At 30.8% G+C, this 11,854-nt stretch overlaps 1 protein-coding gene across 1 annotated transcript in view; it reads right to left on the reverse strand.

Moving 5' to 3' along the window:
* Window positions 1–11,854, reverse strand: part of LOC117174157 (glutathione synthetase, chloroplastic-like) — an 81,872-nt gene that overhangs the window by 9,875 nt on the left and 60,143 nt on the right. Inside the window, exon 2 of the mRNA XM_033362975.1 lies at window positions 8,019–8,425. Within this exon, the coding sequence (XP_033218866.1) occupies window positions 8,019–8,425 (407 nt within the window). The remainder of the gene's footprint in view (window positions 1–8,018; window positions 8,426–11,854) is intronic.

The raw sequence follows: 11,854 nt of genomic DNA on the forward strand, positions 1-11,854 counted from the left end.
AAAATATTAAAAATATTGTGAGAGTGATTGTCAATAATATTTTCTACGAAAAGTTAACAATTGTAATTTTTATAAAAAATTCTTTTGGAAGTTTTTGAAATTTTGTGTTCTTTCAATTCAGGACTTTCTTTCATCATCAAAACTGATATAGGTATTCTTGAAAAAGAAACATAGGTTTAATTACATTTGTGCAAATACAACAATTCTTGATTCTATAACCAATTAAAATAAGAAAATATAAAACTTTGGCTTTTTGGCCTGAAAAATAATTTTTTTACACTAAAATTGTTTAAAATTTTTGTTAGAGAAATTTGCGGTCACTATTCCCATGTAAAACTAACAATAAATAATTGTTATTCCTTACTTGTATGGTTTCAATTGTATTTAAGGGGCTTAATTACCAGAATGTGCTGTATCTTTTCAATTTAAATATTTGAAGGAAACACGAGTTCGAACATGGAAACTTGCAAAGTGATATTAACCAATTCTAAAGGTTTGGAAATCTGCGATTTAATGATGCTGCAAATCTCTCATTTATATGTGGATAGAATACTTACCACTCATATTTTTAACCTCATTTTTCATTTAATCTTATTTCAATGTACATAATTTGAAATCCAAGTCCACAAGATAGAAATAATAATTTATGTCGACAGAATTCAGTTAGTAATTGCTTTATTGAGCTTTTCTCACATTATTAACTAGCAAACTGCTAATTCAGTTAGAAAGCTTATTATTCGAATTTAATAACAATGTTTAATCAGTAGTTTAGATGAGCCTTCAGTTCTGATGTGATAACTTTTAGGATTAGTGCATATGTATTTTTAAGGTAGTTTTTTATATCATAGGGGTTGTATTTGAAACATTGCGCCGGGGGTCTTGCAAGAGCCTTAAATGAGCTCTCAATTCCTGTGAAAGAAAAAATGTTATATAACCAATATTTCTACCATACTAGCTTTACGTAAAACAAGCAGTATAATGCGTTTTTTTAAATGCAGAACCCAAAATTTGGCTTTTGGGTACTAAGTGAGCCTTCAGTGAGCCTTCAATTAGGGCATAGGTCTGAAGTTCTTTGGACCAAGTGGTACTGCGACAAACCGCTAACACTGAGTTTCACTGCAATTTTTCTCTAGTGTTCTTTCCATTTTCATTATTAAACAAAATATAAACATTTTTTCAAAAAATCGGCGCTGGTCAGCAAAGTAGACCAATATTTAGATACCGTATGCAAAAAAGCAGAAAAAAATATTTAAAATTGCGGCTGTAAAATGGAATCCCGTTTAATAGACACCTGTTAAAAAAAATTTAACCTGCACTACAGAAATTTAGAAAGAATTTTTTCAGGTTTCTAGAACGTTTCTAATGGTAAAAATACGGTAGAAAAAAATTGAATTATTCTAGATAGGAAATCATAAGTGTGAATATACTTATTTTTTTTATAAATTGAGTTTTTGATTTTTTAAATACTTATTCTTTTTCATCTGCCTTCAATATTATTTTCAACTTATGAAATTTTTTCTAGACTACTTTTATCACTAAATCACCATTAAATGTTACAAAAATTTTTAACGTCAGTTGAAAGAAAATGATTTAAAAAAGTAAAAAACTCAGTTTAAAAAAAATCACTGTATATTTACTCTCTACATCTGAATCAGAAAAATATAACTGATCGTCAGTCAAATTCTACTAATTGCTGTAGATAAAATAGGTCACTATTGATTAGTGAAAGTATACTGATTCAATGACTAATTATTTATTATTTTATTCATAATTCATAATTATATATTTCTTAAATATGTGCAGTGTAAAATTAACTTTATTTTCTCACAAAAATTTCCAGTTTTTTAGCTAATCTTTTTAAAGCATTAGTAATTACCTTGAATTGGTATTCAAAATATTATTCTTTATTATATAATTCATTAAAGTTCCTATTTATTTATTGCATCTTACCGACACTTTTTTCATTTCCTTACTTATTTTCACACGAAGCGCACGAAGCACGAAGAGAAAAAATTTAACAGTTTGGTCAAAAAGTCACCTTTTTGGTTAAAACCCCGTTTCTTTGGGATTCAAATTCAACTGTTTGATTGAAAATGAAATTTTGTATTAAAAATTCATACTTTTGTTTTTAAATTTGTACTATTTTGTAAAATTTTTTTATTTTTCTACTTAAAGAATCGACAATTTTTGAAACATTTTTTTTCTTTTTTGGTTGAAACAGCTTTCTTGTTTAAAACTATTTCAAAAAATTAATTCGCCTAGATTGTTTAAAAATGAATTTATTTTAATAAATGAAATAAAAAATAACTGACTTATCAGATGAACTCCTTAGTATTGATTCACATAGTTGAATTTGTATTAATTCAGATTAAGAAGGGAGTACACGTATGATTTCCTAGCCTAATGAATTTTTATACGCTTTAAACGTACATATAAGCTTTTGATCAAAAACTAAGAACAAAAATTTATATTTATCGTCTCAAATTTCCTCCTTTTCTCTCGGTGACATGGCATCTAACATCAAAACTAAAACACCAAGATTCTTTTATCATTCTTTTTACTACCCAAAACACATCTTACGCTATCTTACATCATTCACTATCGTGTAATTTAAAAGAATCAGTCATGACATAGGAAGAAGATAACTTCTACTCTCTTTGCACATTTTAAACCATATTGACTCATCGGATTACCACTAAGTATCTCTCTTTTTGATTTGGATTTTTGAAGACATTTTTAAACAACATAAACTTATTAAAAAGTGAAATTGTGTAACCAAATTGCACAAGAAGGCTTACCCAAGAATGCTTGCCTAAGAAGGCTACCGTTTCCTGATTCTTCGTCCGTCTTTTTTATATTAGTGGAGTCCAACAGTTTTCGAAGCTTTTTAGGTTTCCTTCCCAGAAAATTTTTTAACAGGAAACTACTGGGAAATATTTCTATTGTATGCTAATATTAATTATCAAAGTATATACGCAGAAAAATATTTATTTGAATCAAAGAAATGTGCTCTTCGATATAGGGTCAAACAAATGTTTTATTGATTTACACAAATATTTTTTATACTACCAGAATCAAACATGTTTTGGTGCCTTTTGTAGGCTCCCTTATCAGGGAAATTTTATATAGGAAACTAATAGGGAATACAATGAAACCCAGAGAAAGGCCCCCCCTGAAATAGCACTTCCGAGAATTGACGCTGCGCTGCAAGTAGGAGTAAAAGGAGCTGCGCGGAGTGAGCGGTGGTCGCTTCTTAAGGCCATGTGACGAGTGGGTCACGTGACCCGATTCCTATTTTACCGACACTTTTCTTATTTCCTAACTTATTTTCACACAAAGCGCCACATCGATTTGAAAATTTGGGATAATAAATAACAAGCACTATGAAAGGCAGATCTGGTCCTAAATTTTAATAATGATGAAAAAAGCAAAAACAAATTATGTACAAAGAAAACTTTTTTAATAAGTACAAGGTTGGCCATATTCGAAGAAAAGATTCGGCAACACTGTAACTTTTGACAGAGATGACAGATCGAGTAATGACGCAGCGCGTTTGAAGCGTCAGTCTAAGGAGATTTTTGCCATGGAGCAGTACACTCCACGCGAACGCTCTCAGATTGTTGAAATTTACATTCAACAAAACAAGTCTAGTTTGAAAACTCAACGTGCATGGAGACAAATAAATAAAGCGAAAACTGCGCCTTCTGCGACTACATTGTATCGTTTGTATGAAAGATTTTCATCAGGTGAGGCACTTACTAATCCCAAGCGTCCAAATAAAAAGCAACCAAGGCGATCTAATGAAAATATTGCATTTGTACGGGCCAGTGTCCAGTCTCCATGCAGGTTGAGTTTTCACAATTGACTTGTTTTGTTGAATGTAAATTTCAATAATCTGAGAGCGTTCGCGTGGAGCGTACTGCTACATGGCAAAAATCTCCTTAGACTGATCCTTCAAACGCGCTACGTCATTACTCGATCTGTCATCTCTGTCAAAAGTTACAATGTTGTCAAATATTTTCGTCGAATATGGCCAAGCCTGTATTAAACTTTAGGACCAAACCCATCTTCCTTAGTGCTTTTTTTGTATAATCCTAAATTTTCAACTCGATGTGGCGCGTCGTGTGAAAATAAGTTAGGAAGTAAAAAAAGTGTCGGTAAGGAAGGAATCTGGTCACGTGACCCACTCGTCACATAGCCTTAAGGACATGTGATATTTAGAAAATTGTAGATTTTACCAGTTTTAGGTTCCCCCGGCTTTTTTTCTAGAATAATGAATATTTTGTCTTAAAAATTTGGGGAATGATAGCGAACATGCTAACGGACGTCCCTACACACTTTTTTGTAGGCTAATTCGAAAAAGGTTTTAATTTAGCAAAATGTGATTAATTTGCACAGCGCATAGGAAATAGTATAGATTTTTTCAGTGTTAGATTCCCCGGCTTTTTTCCTAGGATAAGAAATATTTCGCCTTCAAAACCTGGGATATGATAGCGAACATGCTAACCGACGTCCCCACAAACTTTTTTTGTGTTTTTTTTTATCAAAAAATTTTTGATATTGCTAATAACGTGAGTGTATGTTTCGAGGTTATGCGTGTTACAGTTCACCCGTGCGTTACTTCCAAACAACAACATTTTTGGACGAAAACTTTGGACTTAAAAATAAACATAGTAACTAATCTCCCGGAACTAACCTTGTTTGCAGGCAATCAAAAAAGTTTATTTCATAAATAATTTCCAGATTACCGGAAAGGCAGATATGAAAAACGACGTAACCTCAAAATAATGCATATGCATGACATTTTTATTTAGCACAATAATTTTTTTGTTATTATCCCTCAAAAAAGAGTCCGGGGACGTCCGTTATGATAGTTTATAACATCTCCGAATTCGGTTTTTGAAAATTTTCATTTTTGTGAAAAAAGCCGGTAAAACTGTAAATATCACATGCCCTTAAGAAACTATGTACATTTGTTTATCCTTAATATTTCTGAGAAACTTTTCTGCGTCTTTTCAATTGTTTAAACATCAATCGCAGAAAATAAAAAAATAAAACTTTCATTAACACCTCATTCAATCAATCTTACTAATTTGTTTAACTGTCTATCAGTCTGAAATACATGATATATTCACCTATTCTAAAATGCAACTTTTTAGTTCAAGAGATTAATGAAAGTTTTAAAAAAATTATATTTTTTTTCTAATTTTGGGATTGACGTTTTAATAACTGAAAATATTGATAAAAGCATCTCAGAAATATTGACGATGAGCAAATGTAAATAGCTTCCTCATAAGTAACTTCAAATTTAAATCTATATATTTAATTAATATTAACATATTATACAAATATTCCCTTTTAGTTTCCTGTACCAAATTGTGAGTGAGGTGGTTTGGTTGACTCTTTTCTTTTTTTCTCCTTTTTTCAGTTGCCATATAACTGTCTCTAATGATACGATTACAATGTGGTTTTAGATACGTATTTCTCTCATTTCAACTCTTTTTGTACAATTATTTTGCACTCATTATTGGCTTTCTTGAGTAAATTTTCAAAAATCAAATATTTTTTAAACAGACTTCTTAATAAGTCTTTTTGTGAAATTTTGTTACACTACTTGAATTTTTTAAGTTCATTAAAAATTTACTTACAAATATTTAATCAACAGATACATTAGGCCATATATACTTTTGCCATTATCTAGAGTTCAGTTCTTTGTACCTTTGCAGGTAAATATTAGTCTAAAATATCTGTAAATTTTACATTCGTTTTTTCTGTAAATCTGATATTTAAACGCGATTAAAGAATAAAAATCAATCAAAAATTTTGAGATTAAATGAGTTTAAGTCACTCTTATAGTTCCCCAAAGAAAACCAAATAAGTGAAAAATTCAAATTTTACGTAATATTGCGGTTTAATAAAGCTGTTTGAAAGTTTTGTTCATAAATAATGATTAAATCGTTAATTGAAGATTGCATGGTCATTTTTCGCTAATTTTTAATTGTTGTAACAACTTGAATTTCCTAAAACATTTTTTTTTCTCAGGTAAGTCGCAAAATTAACGTAGTTTCTAGACGTTATGAGTACATGAATGATAACAATAAAATCATTTGTTTAATTAATTATACAATTACTCAAATGATACATGTTTCTTAAAGTATATAATGTACTTAAAATGCAGGAGAAACATTTTATCTCACAAAATTTTCGACAGATTTTATTATTTTGAGTACATGTTTGTTTTCTAAGAATACTTGTGAATGTTTAAACAAATTCAAACTATGCAAAAGTTTTGTTTTCTTTTAATATAATGTAATATAAATATGAATGTAAAATTATTTAAATAAATTCTGGCATTGTAAAATATGGTATCAAAACGTAGAGAAAATACCATCCTTTTGAGATTTACCTGATAAAAAATGTTTAAACAATTAAAAATTTGTCAACCGGTGATTTGTGAACACAATCCCGTTTAAATATTAGATTTACAAAAACCTGACTTTTTTCATATTTAATCAATAGAAAACTTGATGTTATTTGTGTGTAGAGATTTTTTTGGGCATTCTGAGAAACATGGGGGGGGGGGGAGCGTAGAAATTCGAAAGTAAAAAATAATGGCCCCCTAATGTACATGCTTCTAGCAACCCTATTTTTGATAGGTGTCAGAATGCCATTAGATCACTTTTATTATTTTATTAAATTCATTTTAGTCATGAGGAAATAATTTCTTTTGAACTTTTATATAATAAATGCACACAATTATAAACAAATTATATTTTTAAGTAATTGCATCTCCATCAAAGAAAAATGTCACATAATTAAATTTGGTTTAATTTTTAATTTTCAATTTAATTGATTAGAACGGCCAGCCTGATTGAGTTGAAGGAACTATCAAGGGATACTAAAGTGTAATAAATAGTAGAAAACTATATTCGTTTTTCAATGCATGACAATGAATTTCAAAAGTTTGTGTTTATTTTCTTATTTATAAATTCTTTCATTACATACATATTATGATTGTGGATAATGTTTAAAACATATGTGAAATACGTTAGTATTAAGCTTCTAGCAAGCTTGTAGAAACCTTCTGGATAAAAGCTTCTTTTGAAGACTGCGAAGTTTGAAAAGTAAAGATATAGAATATTGAATATGATTTGTATCGAAATTTTGGCACACGTGGCCCCTGTCATCACAGTAAATCTCAGAGATATTATTTATCTGAAGTCAGATAAAAACGCTGCAAACAATTTACTACAATTATCCGACGGCAAATAATTGTTATCAGAAAGCGGATAAAAATTATCCGTCGTCGGATAATTGTTTAGTTGTCAATTGTTTGCAACGTTTTTATCCAACTTCATAAATAATATCCCTGCTATTTACTGTGACGATAAAATTCAAAGTTATTGAATTCAGGTTCAGTAACTGTCAACTGATTTCTTATAATCTTTTTAAACTTTCGGTTTCGTAATCAGTTTTCAAATTAATTTACAATAACAAGTAATTAAATGTCAATTAACTACTTAGGTTAGAAAAATGCTGGATAAAGCACCTCCGCATAACATTCCTCCTTCATTTGCATTGATTGGTTTCGATCTCACCATATACCCAACTTCTTTATTAATAAATATATTTCGGGAATCACCAATAACAACACCGAAAATACCAACTTCATAAACTGTATCAGTTAATTCATAGTTAAAATTATTTCCTGGGCGAATGAAGAAATTTTTCTGTGAAAGGGGACAAATTTTATCCATTAAGATCCAGGAAATTCTCTGCTTCTGTTCCTTAATGGACTCTAAAAATGTTTTAATTTTTGAACCAAATATGTTGTTTCCACCGCCTTCCCTTTGTGGTTTGAGTACAAAATTTTCAGGATTTGCTATGGCCATTTCTATTGTTCTCTCACCTTCGATAGTAAAATCCAGAGAATAAATTCCTACAGAAATGTCAATGATCGTAAAATCTATTTTGAATTGAAAACTGTAAATTAAATATTGGCAAAACGGGAAGCTTACCAGTATATACTTTTCGCACTCTAGAAGCTATTTGTGCTCCATTCAAAAATTTCTCCACTACCCCGGGTTGAGTGAGAACTTGTTGAACCTTTTTTGTTCCTGCAAGATGATACTGAATCGAAGGACACTTAATAGCTTTAGATCTTTCTATCAGCAATCTAACATTCCATTCTGCTTCTGTGGGATATTGACTCGGTCCATAACCACTTCTATAATAGACTACAGCTATTATATTTCCATCTAATATTAATTCTTTATTGACGCCAAGTGTGGCTGCAGCTACCAATTGTGTTAAACTCCTTCGGAATACTTTTATCTTTGGATTTAATCTTTTTATTTCAAAGTCATGAGCACGCTGATCACAAATGTTATATGTCACATCTTCCACTACGAATAGGATCCCAGATCTGTAAAAAGAGAATATAAGTAAAGAAAAAGTAAATTAAACATTTCAGTTTTTCGTACTAAAAGTGCCCCACGCCGGCGGGGTTACAAAACAGAGTTTATGAGGTTCACGTAAAAATTCTTTTTAACTTGAGTTCTCCGAAATAACAATATAGATTATAGGCATTTCTGAAACTTGGCACAAACATTGCTTATAGCTTGAGGAAGGTTTACCTGTAAAAAAATGTATACTTCCTCTTCAGTTTTTCGAGATTTTTGCAAAATAAAAATTCTAAAAAGAGAATGTGTATGGAAAGGTTTATTCAAGGACCACATTTCTCTCTCCACTTTTAGGAATCCGCGCACAACTGCGCACTTTGTTTTTCCTCAGCATGACAAAGTTGTTCGAGGCGATCGGTGTCCTATTTTCCGACGCAACTGGACCAATTGCATGCACTCATCGGTTCACATTGGTTAGAGCAGGACACATCACAAGAAATAGTTGTGCCTTACTCTATCTCAAGTGTTTCGAGTACCAAGTCACTTTGACATCTATGGGTTGAATAACGTAAACTCTGCCTATCAATATGTTTTCGATACCGGAGGTTTTCATAAAGTTCCGAAAACATCGCACAGTGGGGAAAAATGGACAAAATTCTAGCCTGGATCCAATTCTTAACGAACTTAAAAAAATTGCTAAATGCTTGGAAAAAAGTCTACTAACACATACAATTGCTATAATTGTGATATATTGATTCTTTTAAAAAATTAAACAGGCTTGAAATCTAAACGAACAAATTAAAGAAAATAAGACATCGTACCGTAAATCAGAAAAAAAGAAGAAAACCCTAACTCTAATAACCCTAGACCTAGTCTCCTAGTTGAAGCCTAGACCTTCGAACCAGAGAACGTCAAACCCTAGAACTTCAAATCCTGGACCCTAACTAAATTTTACGAGTGAAGGCTTTAAGGATTGATTGACTTTAAACCCGAATTCACAAAATGTAGGTGCTTAAGAGTTTTAATTTGATGACCTGGAGCATAACGTTATTATCTATAGAATGAAAAAGTCCACGGTTGCAAGATACAACGTGAGAAAACATAGGTTTAAGGGTCTTGGATTTGATGTTCTTGTGTTTGATGTATGCAAGCTAAGGTTTATTTACCTAAAATTTGTGTGTGAATAGTTTGTGAGTCCGTTATTTAGATTTAGAATTTCTTCTTCTACGTTTTCAGGATGTAGCGTTTTAGAACCTACACGGAAAAAAATTCTTGAGGCGAACGAGTGAATCGAGAATATATTAAAGTCAAAGAAAGTGTCCACTTAGATTAGGTAAAACGTTTAGTTAGAAGAGTTAAACATTTAGTTACTCTATGTAAATTGTTCTCGTAAATCTGTAATTTGAACACAATTGCTGAGTTGGAGAGTTTATTATTTTCGACAGATTATGTATAATTTTATTATCTTTAGATTAGAAAAAAATTTAGTTGTTATAGAAATATTTTAACTTACACTAGCCAATCTTTCGTCTGGTATCGCGAAAATGAATTTCCCTGAAATCCGTATAATGCATTTGGAGGTCAAGTTTGTTGTTTTTATCGCGTTTCTTGATATTTCAATATATTTATCGCCTACAATCGAAAATACTGTAAATTATTATTACCGTATCATAAACTCTATTTAATATTAATATGCGCGCACATTTTCAGTGGTATAAAGCGTTTCATTGTCCAAAGTAAATCTGAACTGTCACTGCTCCCGATTAGACCGTCGCCATTTTATTTCGCTGCTCCCACACTGCACCAGCGCTCTTCCGATAATTCCTTCAGACACCTATTCTTAAAATCCATATTATAGCTATACTTATCAGGGGTTTGACTATACGATATCCCTGGTATATGGAAAATGGTCAATAATATTCATTTTCGCTGATCCAGGAATCTTTCTTAATTCCTTCGTAAGTTTTCAGCTAAATGTTTAGCTATAATAAGGAATAATATTTCTGTCACAGCTCAATTTTGTTTACCGTGTAGTGTTTGAAGAATCTTAGGTTTGATTACCTAGGCTTGGTCTGTCGCAAGGTTTATTTCTGTATTGTTTAGATGTGCAAAGTTTGTGAGACTAGGATTTGTGGATATATGGTTTATGCGTCTATTGTTTAAAGATCTATGGTTTCATAACCTAGGATTTGAAAATCTTAGGTTTGATGGTTTAGGGTTCGACTTTCCAAGGATTATACCTGTACTGTATAGGTGTGAAATATTTGTAAGACTAAGGTTTATGGCTCTATGGTTTATGCGTCTATGGTTTAAAGGTCCACCAGCAGTCTTGCGCGCGCCACGGCGCACGCCTATTTATCTTTTTATGAAAAAGAATAAATGAAAACCCTATCTTTTCTATGTTATACATATTTAATAAATGTTACAAAATATTAGTATAAAATAATACAAGACATCAAGGGATGATTTCTATGTCTGAAACTGTAATTAATCTTTTATAATAGGATTTCAACGAATTCTTTATTTTTTGGTAGAAAATGAACTATTTTATTCCAAATGAGCTTTTTTTTATTAAAGATTAATTTACATCTAATATTGATGAATAGCATTTACTACGATTTTTTAGCTCATGTTGATGATAATCATATTGTTTAAATAATGAACTTTGCATTTTTACACCACAATTTTGATAAATCAATTTAGTAAAATTTTTGAACGCGCATTGTAATAATCAAGAATGACCTTATATGTTGAAAAACACATATGTAATAAGCTTGTTGCCACTTGGTAAACTCTTCCCTGAAAATCTTGGTTAAGTCTCCCCAACATTAGTTCATGCGTTCAATGTCATAACATTTTTAGTAATAACTGTTTTATTATTCCGATTTATACCAAATCATTAGACTTCTTTGTAAGGCAAATTTCTGCCAATTTTAGATTATCGGGCTTAGTTAAGTCTCCCAATTTCCCCTGGACTTGTCACATTAAAGTTTATGAAAAACATAAATATTTTGTTTAAAATTAAAATAATAATTATTATATTTCAAATTACATTGAAATTAATGAAATATTGTATTCAAAATAACACTTTCAGCAAATAACTATTTGAAAAATTATCATGTGGGGCGAAGGTGTTGTACAAAATTTAGTTGATGGTGGTAGATGGAGGGTCAAGGTGTTATAAATGTTTGACAGAAAAATAGTCTTTTGACTTAAAAGTTTAAGAAGTGAGACAAATTATTTTATTTCCTAACTGGCAGTTCTTTATTTGTTTAAAATTTGTCTTTCTACACGGTAAAAAAAATTGAGCTGTGACAGGGATATTATTCTTTATTATAGCCAAAGATTAGGCTGAAAACGAACGAAGGAATTTAGAAAGATCCCTGGATCAGCGAAAATGAATATCCTTAACCATTTTCCATATACCAGGGATATCGTATAGTCAAACCCCT

The sequence above is a fragment of the Belonocnema kinseyi genome, chromosome 6 (genome assembly GCF_010883055.1).
Source record: "Belonocnema kinseyi isolate 2016_QV_RU_SX_M_011 chromosome 6, B_treatae_v1, whole genome shotgun sequence".
In the NCBI taxonomy this organism is placed as follows: Eukaryota; Metazoa; Arthropoda; class Insecta; order Hymenoptera; family Cynipidae; genus Belonocnema; species Belonocnema kinseyi.